Source organism: Rhamphochromis longiceps, linkage group LG8 (genome assembly GCF_057381845.1).
Source record: "Rhamphochromis longiceps isolate RC_006_pf linkage group LG8, R_longiceps_female_GT1.1, whole genome shotgun sequence".
Classification (NCBI taxonomy): domain Eukaryota; kingdom Metazoa; phylum Chordata; class Actinopteri; order Cichliformes; family Cichlidae; genus Rhamphochromis; species Rhamphochromis longiceps.
Genome location: NC_140564.1, coordinates 11,406,786 through 11,430,021, shown reverse-complemented (window position 1 = coordinate 11,430,021; position 23,236 = coordinate 11,406,786). Strand labels below are relative to the sequence as shown.

General features: G+C 41.6%; 4 protein-coding genes across 4 annotated transcripts in view; 3 read left to right on the top strand and 1 right to left on the bottom strand.

Moving 5' to 3' along the window:
• LOC146663136 (arf-GAP with dual PH domain-containing protein 1-like) overlaps positions 1-3,284 on the bottom strand; it is a 41,869-nt gene extending 38,585 nt beyond the window's left edge. The window contains exon 1 of the mRNA XM_085415730.1: positions 1,734-3,284. Coding sequence (XP_085271856.1) covers positions 1,734-1,824 — 91 coding nt within the window. The 5' untranslated portion in view covers positions 1,825-3,284. The remainder of the gene's footprint in view (positions 1-1,733) is intronic.
• Positions 3,285-3,403: 119 nt separating this feature from the next.
• cox19 (cytochrome c oxidase assembly factor COX19) lies at positions 3,404-5,289 on the top strand. Its single transcript, XM_085415731.1, has 3 exons — positions 3,404-3,579; positions 4,782-4,893; positions 4,977-5,289. The coding sequence occupies exons 1-3, from the start codon at positions 3,498-3,500 to the stop codon at positions 5,068-5,070; spliced, it is 288 nt and encodes a 95-aa protein (XP_085271857.1). The 5' UTR covers positions 3,404-3,497; the 3' UTR covers positions 5,071-5,289.
• Positions 5,290-13,679: 8,390 nt separating this feature from the next.
• LOC146663134 (homeodomain-interacting protein kinase 1-like) lies at positions 13,680-15,552 on the top strand. Its single transcript, XM_085415231.1, has one exon. The coding sequence runs from the start codon at positions 13,686-13,688 to the stop codon at positions 15,369-15,371; it is 1,686 nt and encodes a 561-aa protein (XP_085271357.1). The 5' UTR covers positions 13,680-13,685; the 3' UTR covers positions 15,372-15,552.
• A 4,583-nt stretch (positions 15,553-20,135) lies between these two features.
• LOC146663133 (homeodomain-interacting protein kinase 1-like) lies at positions 20,136-22,008 on the top strand. The gene has a single exon (XM_085415230.1). The coding sequence runs from the start codon at positions 20,142-20,144 to the stop codon at positions 21,825-21,827; it is 1,686 nt and encodes a 561-aa protein (XP_085271356.1). The 5' UTR covers positions 20,136-20,141; the 3' UTR covers positions 21,828-22,008.
• Positions 22,009-23,236: the final 1,228 nt, after the last annotated feature.

The window sequence follows — 23,236 nt, the reverse complement described above, 5'->3', positions numbered from 1 at the left end:
TTCACGTATGGCTGGGGTCTCACAGGGGTCAGCTAGGATGCATCTTCTGAATGCCACAAATATCCACAATTTTCCACTAAACCCAGCACACCAATGGGACTCATTTGTAAACTACTTAGTAAGATATCTACTGAGCCTATTGTTCATACTAATCAATTTTTATAACTCTAATTAAGGTTAAAAAACTAGGGTCATTGACGAAAAGTATAACGAAAATAACAGTGATGCCTTGCTAACTACCATAAACTTAATTTCAAGTGATAATTTCACACTTTGTTAGCTTTCAGCGGATATGTACCAAAACCTCTTCTTGTGGATGTGGCTCTGCAACACTGTGGCTAATTTTAATTGACTTTATTTGGGCTGGTGGGGGGTTGGTTGAGGTATCCATGTGCAAACTTATATTATATCAAGTCATGGGTTTGGACTCAAGGTTGGGTTAATTGGTGATTCTAAATTACAGAGATGTGTGAATGTGAGTGTGAATGTATTGTCTGTCTCTCTGTGTTAGGCCTGTGTCAGGCTGGCAACCTGGGTGTACCCTGCCTCTCCTCCTGTGAGATAGATAGATATTGGCCAGGTGGAGGGCAGTCTGAGGTATCCATACACACATAGAGATAATATTAAGTAGTCATGGTTTTGGAGTCAAGCTGTCTGCTAAGACACAAGCCCACTGGAGCTAACGGTACAAATCAATCTCTGAGTTATTTTGAGGTGAGTCGTTGTTCCCTGCTGCACCACTACACCGGATTTCAGTGTTCCCCCCGCCCTGCCAAATCTCACTTTAACCATTGTGTAAAAGCTGTTATAAACTGACAAAAGGCTGAACTGTTGTTATGTAGGTTGCTGATAATAAAAAAAAGGAAAATAAAAGAAAAATGCTTCTGCTAATTAAAAGCTGCATCAACCACAAAAAATAACAACCTTTCCACCTTGCTACAATCACAATGAAATCCCTCTTTAAGTGTCTACCCCTCAGACAAAGCTATCTTGTTTTGCAAAAGTGCCTTTGGCTCAAATAAATAAATAAATAAAATGTAAAAAAAAAAACCAATGCTGCTCTGCTACAGCCAGTCCTCAGAGGAGCCGTAACCGGGGCCAAGGAACAGGCGTCCCGGGCAGGCTCGGCTCCAAGCACTGGGCGTTCGGCCCGTACTGGAGCCTCGACTGGCCACTCACTGGTTTACTGCCATTTGAGCAACGAGGAAGGAGGGGTGTACTGAAAGGATGATGAAGAGAGGATCTGGGTGGGGGGGGGGGGATGAAGACAGTGAAAAATGAACATAAATAGCTGCACAGGAATAGGGTGGACACACAGTCAGGAACATGTAAAGCAAAACCACTCACACACAAGTAATAACTGAGCTTTATGGAGGTTGCTGACAGTGTAGACTGTAATAACACAAAACCACACACACACACACGGAGTGAGGAGCAGAATTGGCATGTCTTCACACAGTTTAATTGGTTTATGGCTCAGACTTATAAGTCCAGAGTCCACTGTCAGGCCTACTTTGGTCTACTTTGTCCTCGGGTATCTGCGGGCCTTTGTCATCAGACTCGCTCAGACTTGTGCGGTTCTGAAGTGCCAGTTGGCTCATGTACCCCCTGCTGGTGTACAGCGGCTCGAAAGGCACACGCGCACCGGCAGCTGGATGCGCTGACTCCACCGGGCGCCGGGTTTTCAGTAACGGGGCTGGTGGACGGGGTGGAGGGGGGAAGGTTTGCCTTACCTGGATTGCCGCAGTCCGCGCACTTGTCGTTGCCCGGTCTCGCCAGCACGTCCTGCAGCTGCAGCTTGTTCCCCTCCGCTTCCAGCGCCATGGTGAGTTTATCCGTCCAGCCTCACCGCGGTGGGAAGAAGGTGCCCAAGAACATCCGTCGCTGGGGTCCAGCAGACAGACAGACTGGTCACCTGCCACCTCCGATCCGAGCTGTGCCCGAGGATAAGAGAGCAGAGAGAGAAAAGGAAACTGAGCGATCCGCGCCGAGAGCTCTTTCTGCCTCTCACTGATAGCTCTATTACCCAGGCTCTTTGGCTGCATAATAATCAAGCCCACACGTTACCATCGCCGCCTCCTCCCCTCCTCTCTGTCTGCCTGCTTTCCCTTCAGCCTTATATCTTAGAAAAGTGAGACATCCAGCGGTGAGCTAGGTGAAGCTGCACGTTTAAAGAATCCAGTGGAGTCGGATCCTGCGCTCGTGCAAAAATGTCATTTAAATGAAACTGATAACATGAACGTGCTCTGAATGCACACGCAGAAACGGAGAGGTGAATAAGTGTGCCTACTATTAATAAATACATATTAACATATATCTCCCATCTGAGGGAAGGTTGCAGGTTGTTTCTGAGGTTGCACTCTCCTGGATGGAGACCCCTGATTACCACTGGGATCGCTTTGGACTTCCACATCTGTTCCAGATGTTCCTTCAGCCGCTGGTAATTTACTATTTTCTCCTGCTCCTTCTTCCTGATGTTGCTGTCTGCTGCGATTACCACATTTAACACAACTCACACCACAGCGCATTTGGCCTGTTTCTCTTAACCACCTTTGTTGGTGTCTCCCAGCAGGACTTGGGGACTTTTAGGGTATATGCAGCACAGATGTTCTTGCACACAGACCCAGCTTGCATCTTACATCCTGTTGCCTGCCATGTGTTGGATAGTCTCTGGGGCAGCCTTGCACAGTCTGCAGCTTGGGTCCTGTTGGTTGTGGTAAACGCTTACTTCTATGGATCTGGCACTTGGGGCCTGTGTTTGTGTTGCCATCATCGGAGCCTCTGCGCTGTCGGCTTCTAACCAGTAGGATTTCCTAATGTCAGTCAGTTCCTCTGTCTGTCATCCCATGTAGGGGCTTGGTCGTCCGTGACAGTTTCTCTTCCTGTTCCTCATCACCGTCTGTCGGCAGCTGCCTGAGGCAATCGTTTTTGTTGTTGCATCAAATCATTTTTAAATAATATTTTCAACCAGCAGTTATGATTTTCAATTTCTTACAGTATCTAAGAGAACAGTATGAATCGGTTCTATCAGATTCAGTGTACAGTTAGAGTTTCTTTTTTAGTCCGTTATATTATTTTGAATTATGAAACTGTTTTTTAGTTTTCATGAGAACTTTATTTTGCAAAGTATCCAAAGTCATTTGTTTGTAATGAGGGGAAATTCTGATCACTGTGCTTTCCCCCTGTAGTCCTATAGTATCCGTTTGCTATTGTGCATTACATGGTCATTTTTAGCAGACTGGTTGTTAATGCCACGGAAAAAAATAAGTTACACATTTATTAAGACCAAAATTAAACCCATATATGGGTTTAATTAATATCAGCTCTTATTCTTTCACGAAAGTGCGGACAGTTTACAATAGCATCAATCGATTACTAATGTCTGTCTGCCGAGCCCTCAAAATAAAACGTCATACTTGCGCGACAGCAGGGTCAAACGGAGAGGCTGTTGTTTATGTCAAAACATTTTGAGACGGCCCTCTGTGAACTGAGAGAAAATGTCTACCGCTATGAATTTCGGGTCGAAGACTTTTAAACCTCGGCCCCCGGACAAAGGCTCGTTCCCTCTGGACCATTTCGGTAAGCTCCAGCTGAGCCTGTCTGCCCCGTTAAATAACTCTCGTTCCCCTCACCGCAGACACAACAGCGACAGAATTAATAATAACTGTGACAGTGTATGCTATAAATATTTAGAAATGTTTTAAATAAGTGCAATGCACTCATAGACCTTTGTCTAAGCCAGCTGCCTTTTAGCAGGATTGGTACATGGACGTTTACAGCGATGCTTGATGCTATTGCTATTAGGACAGAAGGTCTGAAGGACAGACTGTAATGAAAATAGCGTTTACACAAACATGTATGATGTGCTGCTCTGCGTTATATTTATACCAGTTATAAATGTTCTTAACTACATTAAACTTCTGATCAGTTTGCTTTATTAAAATAAGAGACATTTAATGAAAATGAAGATTGACCACCACACATCTTTCATGGTTTTCAAAACTATAATTGGGTGCACAAGTTTGAAATTATTTTCTTTAATCAACACAGGCTCATATATGTACACCCGCACTATTTGGTTAAATGTTCGTTAGCAAGTTGCACCTTGGTTGCACTTTAAAGAAATTATAAAAGCTCAAAATGACCATTCATGCGCATGATGAGTGTATGTAAAACAACTCGCTCACAAACAACAGGAAACTTTGTAGGACAACGCCTCACCTGCTGTTTGATTTTTTTCCCTTTCATTTGAAAACACAAATGTCTGTCCTGCTCTATATAAACTGCACAGAACCTTCAAGCAATATGTTGGCAGCAGCCCTTCACTTAAAAAGCTAGAAAAGTATCATGATACACAGTCATGGACAGAAAGTTTTGGCAGTAGCACAAATGTTGTGTTTCATACAAACTTCACTGATTCTGTTTTTATTAACATGATTTTTTTTTCTGCGTGTATGATCTACAGAAGAACCCTCATTAGCGTGTCATAACTTTCAAAGACTTTTAATGGCAATTAAAAATCAAATATGTGCATTATGTTGTTGGCCATTGTTCTCGATAACTTGTGCTGGATGTCAGCTTCTTCTGTAAATCCTGACTGATGATCGTGATGGGCCGCCTTATCGGGGCTGAAAGTTGATGACAACCTGTGGGCTCCTGATTCTTTAATGTTCCCCTTAAGCACTAGCGTTGTGTGGCTCGGAAGAAACAGTTTTATTACTGGGGGTTACAGATGACCATACAAATGCACAAGTCCTGATTTTGTCCTTTTGTTTTTCCAGGAGAGTGCAAAGCCTTCAAAGAAAAGTTCATGAAATGTCTCAGAGAGAACAACTATGACAACTCCATGTGCCGACTGCAGTCCAAAGACTACCTGGAGTGCCGAATGGACCAGTAAGAAAGCCAATGAAAATGTTACCTAGTGAATCGACAAAGGTAACGTGTATAATCGTCTTGGTTTTATTTTTTGTTTTCAGTCAGCTGATGACCAAGGAGCCTCTGGAGAAACTGGGATTTAAGGACCTGATGGATCCTCCCCCCAGCCAAGCAGGCAAAGACAACAAATCCTGATTTGACTCCACATCTGCTGTTTCCAAAGTGCAGAAGCATAGAATAAAGTGCTGTGACCGTGAGCTGACAAGGATGACTGCAAAGACTCTGAACATGCAGCTCCAGCACGAGGACTGTGTGTTTTCAGTCAATACAAATTAATTTTGTACATAAGATGACTTTATGTAATATATAGAGATGCTGTTTTGCTTGTCAATAAATCTTTTTTATCTAAACTTTTATTTTGGAGCCTTTGACACAGTTGCAGCAGTGACATTCTCTGAACAGTTCAAAAACAAACCCGCTTATCAAAAATCGACTACTCTTATGTTTCTCGAACACAACCTTTATGAAATTTAAAGGCTCCCTGGATCTTCTCAAATCCTGTATGGTGGAATTCAAACCAAATGTGCCTGTTTGGCATTTAAGAGTGTTTATTGTTAAGTATTTTTGATACTGTCCCATGAAATGACCAAAACGAATGATTCGTCCATGTCAGAGAAAAGTCGTTCTCCTGGAAATCCTTCCAAACAAAACATTCTTGTTCAGTCTTTTTAACTGAACTGCACTGTCATGAAGTTTAACTTTTAAAACACTAACCGAGGCCTGTAGTGTATATGGTTTTTCATCGTTTCTCTGAGCATCGTATCGCCTGATCTCGGGAATTTCTCAGGACATCCACCTCTGGGAAGACAGGCAGCGGTCTTAAATGCTGTCGCTGTAGATCTGGATGTCAAATTGTTTGGAAATTACTTTATAACTCTTTCGAGGTAGAGAAGCAGCGATAGTTGTTTCTGTAAGATCACTGCTGATATCTCTGACGCACACCTGAATGCTCCAGACAAGCAAAGACTTTGCTTCTCACTCTTACTGATAATCAGTTTGATTTGATTAGCAGCACCTGGCTGTTACTCACCTTCTGATACTCACCTTCCATATGTATTGACTCAGTCAATGGATCAGATTCTAATATGGTGGTTTGTAAATCACTTATAAATTATCAAATCTCAAACAGTAACTATAACTACAGGGAAGCTCCAAGATAGCAAACCAAGCCCTCACCTCTGAGCTCAGTAGCAGCAGTGTAGTTGGATGAAGCTTTCCAGCGAGCCTGATGCTTTTTAAACTCCTGCACCCGGCACATGTAGAGCCCCCGGTCCCCCTCGGACACGTTCAAGATAACCAGCTCAAAGATCTTTCCCTGTTTCACCACTGTCAGCTTCATCTTTGGCCATAGAAACGCTCCTTCCTCATATTGACACGGGCGATGAGGAGTTCGTCTTCTGGTTGATCCGTGCCCGCTGGTAGAAAGGTCCATTTAACCACAGGTAACGCTGTGTTGTGACATCGCTGGGAAACAACACAAGTAAGTGTGAAGGGAGAAGGGGTGATGGTGGCGTTGATGGCCAAACACAGATCTGTAGAAACAAGTAAGAATTACAGCATATATTATTTGGACTGTTGGATGCCATTGGCTGCAGGTTGTTTAACAAAAACAATTGTGGCTTCTGTAAAATAATTCAGAATTTAAGTGATTAAGATTAAGTTAACGAACATGGTGCAGAATTCAAGTCTTTGCAGAGATTAGTTGTTCTAATGTAAACTTGCTTGCTTATGAACACGTTCAAAAAGCCATCTTTAAAGTAAACATTTCAACTTGCACCAATGCATCTGTAATCTTTTAGTAGCAGTATTTCTTTAATGTGCTGTAATATAAAACATCACTTCATGGAATTACGTGCAATTTACAACATTTTTAAACTTTCTTTTGCTGTTTTTTTCTCTGTTAAGCCACTCAGCAATGACCCATGAATCATTCGAGCATAAAGGAGGCACCTGAGCCACTGTTGTTTTTATGTGTAACACCTAAGTAAGTTTAGGCACCTTGGTACCCATAGCAACATAATTTGTTCCCATTTCTTTAGCTAAACCTTGCTTAGCAATGATCTGAAGCAGATGAATGGTGGTTCAACGGTGGCTGTGAATGTTATTAATTTGGACCCAGAACTGACTAATAACGTGAATCTATTGTGAACAACTTTTAAAATGAGACGCTCAAAGTCACTGCATCGCATCAAAAGATCATAAAAGTGCTCTGAAAAATGGGTTTTCCTGACACAAGTTTTAGTTTTGGGGGGGGGGTCAAAGCTGTACCGTTCACAAAAAGTGTAAAAAGTGTCCATATTGTATCAAATGTAAGTGTGGGCAGCCTAGTGTTATTCATCAGTAGAAGAATACATCAGTGCATAGTTGGCTTGAATTTAGCTTTTGATAGTAAATGCACTGAGAAAGAACAGCCATGAGCATCACAAATCAGAGCTAAATATCTACACACTCCACGGTGAGTTTGTTGTTGCTCAGCAGCTTTCTTCCCTCTCAAGCTGACAGCAGTGTTGTTTTTGGCAGCTGTGATGACATACGTGGGATGATGGTTGAGGAACAAACTTTACTGCTGCGCGTGTTGTATGGCATTATATATGACACTTCTGCTTTTGTCAACTTTGGGCACATTTCACAATCCCCATTTTCCACGACACGCAAGCGTTTTACTGTCAAACAAGTCGCATGCTTTGAGCGCAGTGCATAATTACAATCAGGGCTTTTCCCCCAGTTTTGTCTTTTATTTGGTCTTGAGTGACAGAACAAAACAAGGAAAATATAGCTTAGAGACTGTAAAGTGCTGCTGCTGTGATGAGTTACTTAAATCGCCTGTCATAAATTACGCTTAAATAGACATGAAAATAAAAATACGAATTAAAAGTGCTAAGTAGATAGATATATACATGATATATACATGAGTGCAGGTGGTGATCAGTGCCAAACATGGAATGATGCAGTGAACACAGCGTAGGGTCATGTGTTAGTGGTGGGAACAGTCATACGGTTATTGTTCATGTGTCCAACAGCAGAGGGGAAGAAACTGTTCTTGTGGCGAGAGGTTCTGGTGCGAATGGACCGGAGCCTCCTGCCTGAGGGGAGCAGGTCAAACAGACTGTGTCCAGGGTGAGAAGGGTCAGCTGAGATCCGAGCTGCATGCCCCAGTGTCCTGGAGGCGTACAGGTCCTGCAGAGATGGGAGTCTGCAGCCAATCACCTTCTGATATGCCACGTTGATAAACTGTGTATTCTATTGATAACACACTCTCTAATCACACAAAGCTGCAGAAACTGGACAAAGACATGAAGTGCTGAGTTTGAGTCCAAACTCAGCAATAATCGGGAATATTTTTCACCACCTCACGGTGCAGAAGAGGGTGCAGTAGAAATACCTCATTGAGATGTTGCTGTTAAATAGGCTACTTAAGAACTTTGATTTCTACAGGAGCAGTATTGAACAGCTCTGTTGTTTTTTCTTTTAGCCCTCAAGGCTCTTCTTCCATCTGTTCATGCTGAATCGTATTTTTTTTAACAATGTGGGCAGGACCGCTTGAGAGCTAGATTCGTGCCATTCATTCAGTAATATTATTGATCTATGGGTTGTCATCTCATACTCTAGTAGGGGTCTATTTTTAGCCCAGCAGCATGCTACAAAGTGACTTTAATATTTATCGAACAGAGGAAAGTAGGTTGTGTTTTTGCTGGATCAACAGGCCGTATTTACCTAGATGACATGTAGAACTATTGCTACATTATGTTTGGCTTTGAAAATGTAGCCTGAGGTGAAAAACTACAATATGTTAACAGCTTGAAAAAACAATCTGAAGTGCATGGTACCAACCATAACCATTCATTGCTGGCAAAAACTAACTGAAAAGCTTGAATTTGCAGCTATCATAATGAGCAAAATACACTTCTTTCATTACTACTCTTCTCTCAGCAGACAAACAATGTGTCTCTGTAATGATTGTTACCATTTTCTGAATTGTGAATCAACACAGACAAACATACACAAACACAGACTGTCGGTAATGTAAAACACAATCGCATTTTTTAAAATGACATTCAAATGATCAAACACGTTGAAAGTGTTTGGATGGATTTTAATTTATGAATGTGATGCTGTTAATTTGTATTCGCCAAGCATGTTTACTTCCTTTAAAAAAAAAAAAAAAAAAAAAAATCACCCAAGTTGTATTTTTCATTGAACTGCAAAATATACTGAACGTGTTTCTTTTTTGTATTGCTTTTTTAACAACACAACTCACAAAGCATCTTGACACTGCTATGTGTGGACGGGGGCATTTCTTGTTTGTCATGCAGGATTAAAGGAGCCAGGCTTTGTTCACACAGCTAGGATTGTATTTTAAACTGACCCTGGGTCAGTATAAGTATCATACAGTTTAAACGAAGCACTGAAACTTGCACATATTTATTATAGATGCACTGAAGCTAATCGAGATATTTGCTGTCAGTCTTTGGCTGCGATTAAACACTTTACTGAAAACTTTATTAACTAGTAACTTCATCAGTCATGACAGAAGCTAATATTTCTGTGCTAACATCGTTTAAACGGTAACAGCTTTACTACAATAGACAGGCGGAAACGCCGTTTTTATGCATCTTTGAACGGCGTTTTTACGGCGTTCTGTGCCAGCTGTAACGACGTTTAAAACGGCGTTTTATTGAAATTATGCAGGGCACTCCCCATGGTTCCCTCATCCAATTACTTTCAACTCATTTCACCCAATCAAAGAAGAGGAAGTGCAGACCACACTAATGCATCACCGATTCACCTTGCTGCTAAGCGATTGCCTATTCAGTACCAGTGCTTGTCACAGTATTCACTTGTATTATAATCCCACTATGCATTTTGATGTGTTTAAGGCATGATCGAGCAAACAAACGACAGAATACTTTTTCTGAAACCTTAACTGTGTTACCTGTTATGGCAGCTAACAGGTAATGAGCAGAGCTAGCTCTGCTCATTTCTGAGCCTCTTTCTTATTTTCCTCTTTACTTTTCTTAACCTTTAACTTATGTCTTAGCAATCAGATCCTGCCATCTTGCATTACCGCTTCGTGCTAGTTATGTTGACTTTTCTCTTCTTTTGTCTCCACTTTTTTCACCCGTGTTTGGACACTCGGCGCATGGCTCCTTTGTTTACATTAGGGATCAGCTGTTAGCGCTGCGCCCTGCAGCTGCGCTACCGGCAGACAGACCCGGCCTACATCCCCAGTGAGGGAAGAAATGGGGGTGATGTCTCCCGAGGACACCTCACACACCATCTCTCCTTCCTGTAATCACTGTAAATGTGAGATGGCTCCCTGATATGATTGAGGAGCTAATGACGCTAACACGGTCACAGTGGCAGTATCCCGGCACTGCCTGGTACTCCCTCTGTGAGTAGGCTGCCCGGCTTCCAGCTGCTGCGGGCGGACAAGACGAGAGACAGCGGTGAGAGGAAAGGAGGGGGGCTGGCAGTGTTTGTTAAAGACGGTTGTGGTATCTCTGGGCACATCGCTGTGAAAGAACAACTCTGCAACACAGACATTGCGCTATTAGCCGTTAGCATCCGTGGAGGCAGCCTGTGACTCTCTGTGGTCCGCAGACTGCAAACGCAATCTCCGAGAGCTCTTCTTCTAATATCAGGGGACTTTAATCATGTCTCGCTGGACTCCACACTGCCCACCTTCACCCAGTATGTGACCTGCCTCACCGTAGGCAATAAAACATTGTATGCCAATGAAAAAGTGGCATACAGTTCATCACCTCCCCCTGCCCAGGGAAGATCCGATCGTAACCGAGTGCGTCTTGTCCCTGTGTGCAGCCCTTACTGTGCAGGGAGCCACTAATCACCCACGCAGTGCAGAGATGGTCCGCGGAGGGCATATAAATAAATAATAAAAGCAAGTAAATGACAGTATGCTCTTTCTGAAACAAACGGAGACCTTAACTTTTACCAAAATACCGTTTTACTCAGTTTAAAGTAATACCACTGTATAATAGCCTTCAAATTTAATAATGTTAACAGTATCTCAGGAATATTTTAAAGACTTTACACTTGGGGACATTACTCTGAAATTGTTGCACAATTTGTTAATGGAGTTTTTTGCAGATTGATCAACCTCTGCCCACATTTCCTCCAAAGCAACTCTGCTTCTCTAAGATGCTCTTTTAATATCTAATCATGTAGCTGACCTGTTACTCTTAAAATATCCCTGCAGCTGTTTCTTTTTAGAACCACTTTTTTCCAGCCTTCTCTTGCCCCATCCCAATGGCTGTTTTGAAACATTTTGCTGCCATCAAATTAAAATGGACTTATTTTTAACGACGTAGTCTCTGTGTAAACATTTGACATGTTTTCTATGTTCTACTGTGAATAAACTTTGCCTTTGACATTTGCAAATCACTGCTTGCTCTTTTTTTTATTCACATTTTACACCGGAGTCCAGTATTTTCAGAACTATGTTTGTACAAAGCGTAATCTGTACAAAGCAAAACATAATCTGCTCGCTAATGTTAACATTTTTCTCTGCTGTGAACTGTCACAACATCACACACGCTAAACCATTTTATACCTACTACACTATACTGAGCCACTTCAAGACCTACTATCGTTTTTTAATTATTTACTGTCAATACTTTATAGTTGTATTTATCAATATCAACAGCTGTAGCTTTTAGATTATTCAAGTTGACTTTATCGAGATTGTTTCAGTTGTAAACTTTCAACTTCACAACTTCCATCTTACACACTTTAAAAATCACTCAACATTTTTATTGTCAGTGTCATACAGCTCGTTCTTATATCTCCACTTGTAGCTCTCTTCACGACAACACAGACACAGGTCGGTTCTTTGAAACGGGCGTTTATTACTTGGGCCTTCTCTCCTCAGCTTCACCATCACCAGTATGCCAATACGCCGTGGGAACTGGTCACGAGTGAACAGTACAAACCAATTAGCAACTTTACAGTACACATATTAAGTCCAAACACAAATAACAACATTTCTCAAATGACAAATACCTCGTTGGCTGCTTGTCCTGAAAAGAGGTCCTTAAGTCCTTGTGTTGCTTTTTCTTTTAGCAAACTTTTAGCTTAAAATCGCTTCATGAGAGACATCTGCTCCTTCACAGTCCATGCAAAGTCTCGTGTACTCTCGTTAAGGATATTCTCACGAGACACTAGCTCTTACACTTTACACATGTACATTTCAAATAAAGACATTTCAACACAAACTATATATATATTCATGAAATTATGTAACTTATTATAAATCAGTCATCTACATCATGAAATCTACACAGAACATTTTAACAGCATTTACACCACTACTCAATGGTACATAGTAAACACGTATCATAACGTTTCACATTATATGTATCCAGTCACCTAGATATTTTGAAGTCTTTCCACTTGCTGCTATTATGTTTCAGTCATTAATTGAACTGTCTCAGTGATATGTGGAGTCCAGAAAGTATATTAAGCCAGATATGAGTTCAATACCATGACTCCCTCTGGTGCCACTTAGTGGATTAAATAGTTCTACCACTTGCTCCATCACCGTTCCGTCCAGAGTAAATTCAATGTCTGGCACAGTAATCCTCTCAGGCCAGTCGACCAGCAATCCCAGCTCATCTGTACCATGAGCAGCAGCACCACCACCAGAATCTGCACCTGAGCCCTGAGCAGCAGTCGTCTCACTCTCAGTGGCTGTCACACTACCATCAGCTGTCCCACCAATAGTCCCATCAGCAGCAGCTGCTCTGGTCTGAAAGATGTCCTGCATGGCAGTTGAGGCTTGGCCCTGTTGCTGGAGGCTGCCTCGGACAAAAATCTGTAATGGGTTCAAGTGTCTCTCTGTCCGCAAGCCATGATTGTTCCACTGTTGAGTGAAGTCTTTCAAATCTCTGTTGATCCTTGGGAGATAGATGTAATGGAGAGCCCAAAGGTGCATTTCATTGTCAATGTCAATGATGCCTTCCTCCTCCAGGTGGTGAAATAAATCACAGTACACATTGGTCATTCCTCGCCACAGATCACCCCAGAGCCTCTCAATTCTCTGATTATGGGTACTTCTTCCTCTTAGGGCACTTCCACGATCAAAGCCTCTGAAAATGTTCATCATCAGGCAGATAGCATTGTTTTCCCCTCCTCTGTCTGTCCGGACCCTCGAGGGTACACCATAGGATACCATAGGATACACCATAGAAAAAAAAATACATACAAGTATGTTTTATTATTTTTGCTGAGTGGAAAAAGACCTAAAATCTACCAAACAACCGGAAAGTATATAAACTGGGAACACAAGTGCTATATAAAAGTGGTAACTAACCAACTGCTCTAAAACTAAGCTAACTGACATAGTAAATTTGAAAACAGTTTAAAAAAAAACATCCCCATTCATAGATGATGTCACAATCTCAATGGCTTACAGAGTGATGATGTCACAAACGTCTTAGAATCTTTGATCCTTCTTTTTCTATAAATAGAAGTGAGAATCAGCAGTTATCAGTCAGTTTGTTGACAGCAGTTGAAGCCAGCAGCAGTTCGCAAACGTTCCAACGTTCAAGCAGAGATACATTTGGTCACGCCTGCAAGAACCAAGTTTAACAGTAAACCATTTGAGCAGACCTTTCACCTTTTCACACTTTGAAGAAGAAAGAAGAACCATCTATTTTATTTCATAATATTTTGAGGTGAAATCTGCTTTACTCTTCTAACTTTTAGTGTTAATCACTTTGATAGCATCAGAGATGTCTTTCGGAAATGTCCAGGACAAGTTAGTCCCCGGTGGCTGGCTCTCCTCCAACTACCGAATTATAAGTGTTGTCGGAGAAGGGATATATGGCAGAGTTGCCAAATGTGTCCAAATGGCTAACAAAAAGATTGTAGCCATTAAAATGATAAAGGATCAGGACCAAAAAGACCCGTTTAAAAACCAAGAGCTGGCTGCCCTGCAAAAACTTAAAGCCTGTAACTCCAGCAAGTACAATATAGTCGAATGGTACCAGGCTTTTACAGTCCGTGGACATCTGTGCCTTGAATTTGAATTCCTCGAAAAAAGTCTTCTTGACTTATTGCGAGAAAGATATTGCAATCCGCTCAGTTTAAAGGCTATTCGCCCCATCGTCATACAGATAGCTTTAGCTCTTAGCCACCTCAAGTCGATTGGAACAATCCATGCAGACTTGAAATTAGAGAACGTAATGCTGGTGAATAATCCCCAAGAGCCATACCGAGTTAAACTAATTGACTTCGGTCTGGCCTGTGAGACCTCAGCTGCCAAGGTGGGCTCATACATCCAGACACGTCCGTACCGGTCTCCGGAGATTATTCTGGGGCTTCCATTTACAGAAGCCATAGACATATGGTCTCTGGGCTGCATGGCAGTGTCTCTATACACTGGTTACTTGCTGTACCCGGGATACAGTGAACATGCCATACTAAAATACATAACGGAGACTCAAGGAGAACTCCCAGAGCAAATGTTAAACTGTGGGCAAAAGACTGCAAAGTATTTCTGCAGGGAGTTCAATTCCGACAACATCTACCACTGGAAACTCAAGACAACTGAACAATATTTCCAGGAGTTTGGGATTGAGTTTGTTGACAAAAGAGTTAAAAAATTGAAGTCTCTGGATGAACTCTTATATACCGAGATCATTGAAGATGAGGATTATGCAGATGAAACTGCAAAAAGGTGTGATATCCTGATGTTTGTAGAAATGGTAAAGCACTTGCTTCACCTCGATCCCCGAAAACGAATAACACCCAATCAGGTCCTTGAGCATGCCTTTTCAAAACTGAGCCACCTTGCATGGATACGCCAGAGAAGCTCCTATGTTGAGTCCTGCTATGAGCACATAAACTACTTAAGGACAAAGAAGAAAGAGACGCCAGGACAGAGTCTCCATACCAGCAGGACAGAGTCTGCACACAAGCCCACCTCTGACACCAGACAATCTGCTCAGAGGAACTTCCCTCCCTCTGCAGCAGAGAGAAAAACACAAGTGATCCCCCACAGCCAAAACGGTTCTCCCCATTCAACTCAGAGGAGCAGCCACAATTTAGTCAGGTCCAGTCAGAGTGAAAATTCTGAGACAATTCCAAAGAAAGCACAGTGTAAAAGAAAGCACCTGCAGGAAAATGAAAAGGATACGAGTGACCCAGATCTTAAAAGAAAAAAGACTAATTGGAAAGATGTGCGCAGAGAAACACTGTACCAACATGAAAGGTCAGATCATGACCAGCAGAAACGCCACGATTCTATGGCTCCATCCTGCGCAACCACTAGCTACAGGACACAAAATTCCATCTTGCCAATTAAGAGGAAGCCAGATGAAAGCATCTTTGCGACATCAAATAAGAGGGCCAGAACCAACTGCGAAAACGGCAAGCGCCACACCTTTAACCACAGCTGGGCCGAGGACCACCGCTAGAGAATCATTTTTTGAAATAAAAATGAAGACATCTACATCAGCCATTTCCAGGCTGAAGGTGAATAAGGCACCGGGCACAGACGGTTATCCGTCCGAATGGTATAAAGCATTTAGGACGCAACTAACACCAGTGCTGCTTAATTGCTTTAATCATACACTAAGAACAGGAGTAGCCCCACAATCTCGGAGAGAAGCAGTTATCCCAAAAGACGGCAAAGATAAAAAAGAATGCAGCTCGTATAGGCCAATCTCTATCCTTAACGTGGACTATAAATTATTTGCTTCAATATTAGCTAAGAGACTGGAATCAATTATCCCGGAACTGATAGACCTAGATCAGACAGGCTTTGTCTCAAATAGACAGACCTCTCTGCATTGAATCATATCTGTTGTTAACCTCTGTCTCTCTTCCACAGCATATCTTTTATCCTGTCTTCCTTCTCTCACCCCAACCGGTCGCAGCAGATGGCCGCCCCTCCCTGAGCCTGGTTCTGCCGGAGGTTTCTTCCTGTTAAAAGGGAGTTTTTCCTTCCCACTGTTGCCAAAGTGCTTGCTCATAGGGGGTCATATATGATTGTTGGTTTTTTTTTCTCTGTATCTATGAAGCGCCTTGAGGCGACTTATGTTGTGATTTGGCGCTATATAAATAAAATTGAATTGAATTGAATTGAACCTGAGGAGAACGCTACAAGTGATGGATCATATAACATCAGGAAATATTAGTGCAATGTTGGTCAGCCTAGACACTGAAAAGGCATTTGACTCGGTGGGTTGGGAATATCTATTTAGGGTACTAGCAAGATTCGGATTCAAAGATGGCTTCATTAAATGTATCGAAGCACTGTATTAGTGATGGGATTTCCGGCTCTTTTTAGAGATCCGGCTCTTTCGGTTCGGCTCACTAAAAAGAGCCGGCTCTTTCGGCTCCGAACCGGCTCTTCAGGTTGTTTTGTTGCTTTAATTAATTTATTATTAACAATAATATAAAATTATGCACAAAAGGAATTACTAACGTAAAAAGTGGTTTTATTTATATATGTTTATATATAAATATATGCGGTGGCCCCTAGAGACAAAACACGTACAAACTCCAAAACACATTTCTAGCATGAACTGAACTTCCAAAGCAGAGCTACTAGATCACTTAAATTACACAATTGAAAGCATGTGTGTATTGTTTGTGTATTTATACACAGGCACTCATATATATATTCAAATAATTTAAAAAAAGTTCATTTACCTGTTATTACCACACACCAAATCCGGTCGTTGGTACTTGCTGGCTTGTGTAGCCACAAGATAACAAAGGCTCAACACTGCGCCCAGCATCCTGGAGCACTTCTGTTGTCTTTTGTACGTGTTTTGAGTTTTTATGTGCTTCTGAGTTTTTATATGCTTCTGAGTTTTTACGTGCTTCGGAGTTTGTACGTGTTTTTACGTGTTTTGGAGTTTGTACGTGTTTTGGAGTTTGTACGTGTTTTTACGTGTTTTGGAGTTTGTACATGCTTCAGAGTTCGTATGTGCTTTGTCTCTAGGGGCCACCGTAAATATACTTTTATTTATTCACTCCACATAAAATGTAATAAATAAATCATATAATACAAAAATCAACTATTCACATTTCAAGTTTTAACTATTTAAATTTTCAGCTTTTTCCTTTCACAAATTTAAAGTGAAAAGAACACAAAACACTGCAAACCACAACACAATTAAATATAAATTATAATATGAAAACTAAAAGAACATGCATATTCTCTGTCATATGGACCTGCATGAATAAACTTTCTCAATCCTTTATCATCTGCAACCGAAAATAGTTGTGGATGATTACTATACCTTTCTAATGTTGTTGTCCCTGCCTCTCTTTCTCTCTCTCTGGCTCTGTTCCTGTGCTACTGAGTGTAACTACCGCCCCTCCCCCCTCTGCCCAGCGTAAAGCACAAGGCTCGCGTGCAGAGTGAAGCGGAAAAAAAGTGCGAGAGAGAGAGGCTGAGAGAAAGAAAAAAAAAAAAAAAAACCCACGTGACGGCTCGCGATAAGGTGACGGCTCGCGATAAGGAGCCGGCTCGCGTCGTTCACGTCAAAGAGCCGGCTCTAAGAGCCATTTCGTTCGCGAACGACCCATCACTACACTGTATCACTCCCCAACAGCCAGGATCAGGATTAATGGGCACCTGTCTCAAAATATTGCTTTGAAGCGAGGGACACGCCAGGGCTGCCCCTTGAGCCCATCCCTGTTTGCCTTGTACATTGAGCCTCTGGCTCAGGCTATTAGAGAAAACTCTGAAATACAAGGAATAATGATCAGGGGTGAAGAACACAAGACTTGTATGTGTGGGACAGATGGATCTCACGGTTCATCTGAAACGGCAGACGACCGAGGGTCCAGTACAAAACGCTGCAACTGAAAAAAGAGAAGGGAGGGAGAGCTTTGCCGTGCTTACAAGATTACTACTACGCCGCACAACTGAAGCCCCTGGTAAACTGGTGCTCCCCAAACTATGAAGCTAAGTGGAAAAATATGGAAATTACACAATTAGACTTCCCACTACAGTCACTTTTAGGAAATAAGAACCAAGCTGAAAGATTTTACGAAGATTTGAACCATTTGACCCGGTTCACCCTGAAACTATGGTTCAGGGTAGTGGGGAAACTACAAATAGAAAAACAGGTTAGGACCTTGAATTGGATAGCTTATGACCCGGAGTTTGTGCCTGCCAGGCTGGATGGGACCTTTAAACAGTGGTCTCTGAGAGGAATTACTTCTTTTTGTTCACTAGCAACAAATGGGGGATTCCAAAGCTATGAAACCATCTCAGACACATACGGACTGGCAAAGCAGGACTTCTTTAGATACTTGCAGGTTAGAGACTATTACAACAAGACGTTACTAATCAGAGATGAAAACGAATACGACCTAATTCAAATCTTTCAAGAGGCATACAAGAGAAAGGACTCTAAAAAGATGGTCTCAAAAATATACGGTAGTATACAAGCCTCTAAAAATCACTCTACGTTGTACATTAAGCAGAAATGGGAGAGGGAATCAGGCTCACTAATTTCAGAGGACAGCTGGTGGGGAATATGTGAGTCTCAGGCTACCACTGCAAATTCAAGGTCTTTAAGAGAGTTTGGTTGGAAGAATGTAGTGAGATTCTTTATCACTCCTAAACTCACAGCTCGGCAAACAGGCTCACAGAGCCAGGGCCTATGTTGGAGAGGTTGTGGAACCCCCATGGCAAACCATTTTCATGTCTTCTGGGCCTGCCCAAAGATCCAGCCATATTGGGGGGAGGTGGCCCTTGAGATATACAAAATAATTGGGATTAAAATAGTCTACTCATTTGATACGTTGTATCTTGGCAAATTGCCTACGGCACTCCCACATAAAGATAATTATTTATTGAAAATACTTTTGGCTGGCAGCAGGAAGGCCATAACCCGAAGATGGCAAAAGGCAGACCCTCCAACTAGGGCCCAATGGCGTGGGATAGTGGAAGAAATTTTTGGAATGGAAAGACTTACCTTTGTCCTTAGACTCGAGCTTGAGAAATTCAAGAAGCTCTGGGAAAAATGGGTTGTGTACTCCCTTTGTATTGAATAATTGAATATTACCATGATGTAAGAAGATGCTATTACTGGAATTGTGTATGTCTCCTATGCTGACCGCAAGTTTTGTATTCACATACTGTAAACTGACAAATAAAAAGTTATAAAAAAAAAAAAGAAAAAAAGAAAGCAAAATAAATAAATGAATAAATAAACAAAAGTCTCTTTCAGATTTTTTTGTTTAGATTTGTTTTCTGGAGATTTTAAGGAATTACTGAATTGTGTACACTGATGCTTTAAAGCCAAAGCAGTTCATAATGATTGGCCATGCTTGTCTTAAACTCACAGGGAGATTACAAATATATGATCTAAAGCCAACATATTATTATTTTTACACACACTTTTAACATATTACACAAGTCAGGTTTTTGCTGTTATTTGACATGTTTCCATTAAAATAGGTTCAAAAGAATTGCACAGATTGCATGTGCAAACAGGTGACTCATTGAAGCGCTGATTGCAGTGCTGACATTAAATAGTACATGCTGTGCACGCCATGCACTGTGGTGTCAGAAGTGTCCCAGAGTGCCCGATGTGTTTGCATCTGTGTCTGAAATCCTTTGTGCCTTCTCTCACATGATGATAATAAACCAAATGCATTGATCATTTGAAACTTAAAAAAAAATACATACAAGTATGTTTTATTATTTTTGCTGAGTGGAAAAAGACCTAAAATCTACCAAACAACCGGAAAGTATATAAACTGGGAACACAAGTGCTATATAAAAGTGGTAACTAACCAACTGCTCTAAAACTAAGCTAACTGACATAGTAAATTTGAAAACAGTTTAAAAAAAAACATCCCCATTCATAGATGATGTCACAATCTCAATGGCTTACAGAGTGATGATGTCACAAACGTCTTAGAATCTTTGATCCTTCTTTTTCTATAAATAGAAGTGAGAATCAGCAGTTATCAGTCAGTTTGTTGACAGCAGTTGAAGCCAGCAGCAGTTCGCAAACGTTCCAACGTTCAAGCAGAGATACATTTGGTCACGCCTGCAAGAACCAAGTTTAACAGTAAACCGTTTGAGCAGACCTTTCACCTTTTCACACTTTGAAGAAGAAAGAAGAACCATCTATTTTATTTCATAATATTTTGAGGTGAAATCTGCTTTACTCTTCTAACTTTTAGTGTTAATCACTTTGATAGCATCAGAGATGTCTTTCGGAAATGTCCAGGACAAGTTAGTCCCCGGTGGCTGGCTCTCCTCCAACTACCGAATTATAAGTGTTGTCGGAGAAGGGATATATGGCAGAGTTGCCAAATGTGTCCAAATGGCTAACAAAAAGATTGTAGCCATTAAAATGATAAAGGATCAGGACCAAAAAGACCCGTTTAAAAACCAAGAGCTGGCTGCCCTGCAAAAACTTAAAGCCTGTAACTCCAGCAAGTACAATATAGTCGAATGGTACCAGGCTTTTACAGTCCGTGGACATCTGTGCCTTGAATTTGAATTCCTCGAAAAAAGTCTTCTTGACTTATTGCGAGAAAGATATTGCAATCCGCTCAGTTTAAAGGCTATTCGCCCCATCGTCATACAGATAGCTTTAGCTCTTAGCCACCTCAAGTCGATTGGAACAATCCATGCAGACTTGAAATTAGAGAACGTAATGCTGGTGAATAATCCCCAAGAGCCATACCGAGTTAAACTAATTGACTTCGGTCTGGCCTGTGAGACCTCAGCTGCCAAGGTGGGCTCATACATCCAGACACGTCCGTACCGGTCTCCGGAGATTATTCTGGGGCTTCCATTTACAGAAGCCATAGACATATGGTCTCTGGGCTGCATGGCAGTGTCTCTATACACTGGTTACTTGCTGTACCCGGGATACAGTGAACATGCCATACTAAAATACATAACGGAGACTCAAGGAGAACTCCCAGAGCAAATGTTAAACTGTGGGCAAAAGACTGCAAAGTATTTCTGCAGGGAGTTCAATTCCGACAACATCTACCACTGGAAACTCAAGACAACTGAACAATATTTCCAGGAGTTTGGGATTGAGTTTGTTGACAAAAGAGTTAAAAAATTGAAGTCTCTGGATGAACTCTTATATACCGAGATCATTGAAGATGAGGATTATGCAGATGAAACTGCAAAAAGGTGTGATATCCTGATGTTTGTAGAAATGGTAAAGCACTTGCTTCACCTCGATCCCCGAAAACGAATAACACCCAATCAGGTCCTTGAGCATGCCTTTTCAAAACTGAGCCACCTTGCATGGATACGCCAGAGAAGCTCCTATGTTGAGTCCTGCTATGAGCACATAAACTACTTAAGGACAAAGAAGAAAGAGACGCCAGGACAGAGTCTCCATACCAGCAGGACAGAGTCTGCACACAAGCCCACCTCTGACACCAGACAATCTGCTCAGAGGAACTTCCCTCCCTCTGCAGCAGAGAGAAAAACACAAGTGATCCCCCACAGCCAAAACGGTTCTCCCCATTCAACTCAGAGGAGCAGCCACAATTTAGTCAGGTCCAGTCAGAGTGAAAATTCTGAGACAATTCCAAAGAAAGCACAGTGTAAAAGAAAGCACCTGCAGGAAAATGAAAAGGATACGAGTGACCCAGATCTTAAAAGAAAAAAGACTAATTGGAAAGATGTGCGCAGAGAAACACTGTACCAACATGAAAGGTCAGATCATGACCAGCAGAAACGCCACGATTCTATGGCTCCATCCTGCGCAACCACTAGCTACAGGACACAAAATTCCATCTTGCCAATTAAGAGGAAGCCAGATGAAAGCATCTTTGCGACATCAAATAAGAGGGCCAGAACCAACTGCGAAAACGGCAAGCGCCACACCTTTAACCACAGCTGGGCCGAGGACCACCGCTAGAGAATCATTTTTTGAAATAAAAATGAAGACATCTACATCAGCCATTTCCAGGCTGAAGGTGAATAAGGCACCGGGCACAGACGGTTATCCGTCCGAATGGTATAAAGCATTTAGGACGCAACTAACACCAGTGCTGCTTAATTGCTTTAATCATACACTAAGAACAGGAGTAGCCCCACAATCTCGGAGAGAAGCAGTTATCCCAAAAGACGGCAAAGATAAAAAAGAATGCAGCTCGTATAGGCCAATCTCTATCCTTAACGTGGACTATAAATTATTTGCTTCAATATTAGCTAAGAGACTGGAATCAATTATCCCGGAGCTGATAGACCTAGATCAGACAGGCTTTGTCTCAAATAGACAGACCTCTCTGCATTGAATCATATCTGTTGTTAACCTCTGTCTCTCTTCCACAGCATATCTTTTATCCTGTCTTCCTTCTCTCACCCCAACCGGTCGCAGCAGATGGCCGCCCCTCCCTGAGCCTGGTTCTGCCGGAGGTTTCTTCCTGTTAAAAGGGAGTTTTTCCTTCCCACTGTTGCCAAAGTGCTTGCTCATAGGGGGTCATATATGATTGTTGGTTTTTTTTTTAAATAAATGAATAAATAAACAAAAGTCTCTTTCAGATTTTTTTGTTTAGATTTGTTTTCTGGAGATTTTAAGGAATTACTGAATTGTGTACACTGATGCTTTAAAGCCAAAGCAGTTCATAATGATTGGCCATGCTTGTCTTAAACTCACAGGGAGATTACAAATATATGATCTAAAGCCAACATATTATTATTTTTACACACACTTTTAACATATTACACAAGTCAGGTTTTTGCTGTTATTTGACATGTTTCCATTAAAATAGGTTCAAAAGAATTGCACAGATTGCATGTGCAAACAGGTGACTCATTGAAGCGCTGATTGCAGTGCTGACATTAAATAGTACATGCTGTGCACGCCATGCACTGTGGTGTCAGAAGTGTCCCAGAGTGCCCGATGTGTTTGCATCTGTGTCTGAAATCCTTTGTGCCTTCTCTCACATGATGATAATAAACCAAATGCATTGATCATTTGAAACTTAAAAAAAATACATACAAGTATGTTTTATTATTTTTGCTGAGTGGAAAAAGACCTAAAATCTACCAAACAACCGGAAAGTATATAAACTGGGAACACAAGTGCTATATAAAAGTGGTAACTAACCAACTGCTCTAAAACTAAGCTAACTGACATAGTAAATTTGAAAACAGTTTAAAAAAAAACATCCCCATTCATAGATGATGTCACAATCTCAATGGCTTACAGAGTGATGATGTCACAAACGTCTTAGAATCTTTGATCCTTCTTTTTCTATAAATAGAAGTGAGAATCAGCAGTTATCAGTCAGTTTGTTGACAGCAGTTGAAGCCAGCAGCAGT

Coding starts and splice junctions, on each gene's coding strand:
- cox19 (XM_085415731.1), top strand. CDS start 3,498: ATGTCTACCGCTATGAATTTCGGGTCGAAGACTTTTAAACCTCGGCCC. Junction 3,580..4,781: donor GTTCCCTCTGGACCATTTCG/GTAAGCTCCAGC, acceptor TTGTTTTTCCAG/GAGAGTGCAAAGCCTTCAAA. Junction 4,894..4,976: donor CTGGAGTGCCGAATGGACCA/GTAAGAAAGCCA, acceptor TTTTGTTTTCAG/TCAGCTGATGACCAAGGAGC.
- LOC146663134 (XM_085415231.1), top strand. CDS start 13,686: ATGTCTTTCGGAAATGTCCAGGACAAGTTAGTCCCCGGTGGCTGGCTC.
- LOC146663133 (XM_085415230.1), top strand. CDS start 20,142: ATGTCTTTCGGAAATGTCCAGGACAAGTTAGTCCCCGGTGGCTGGCTC.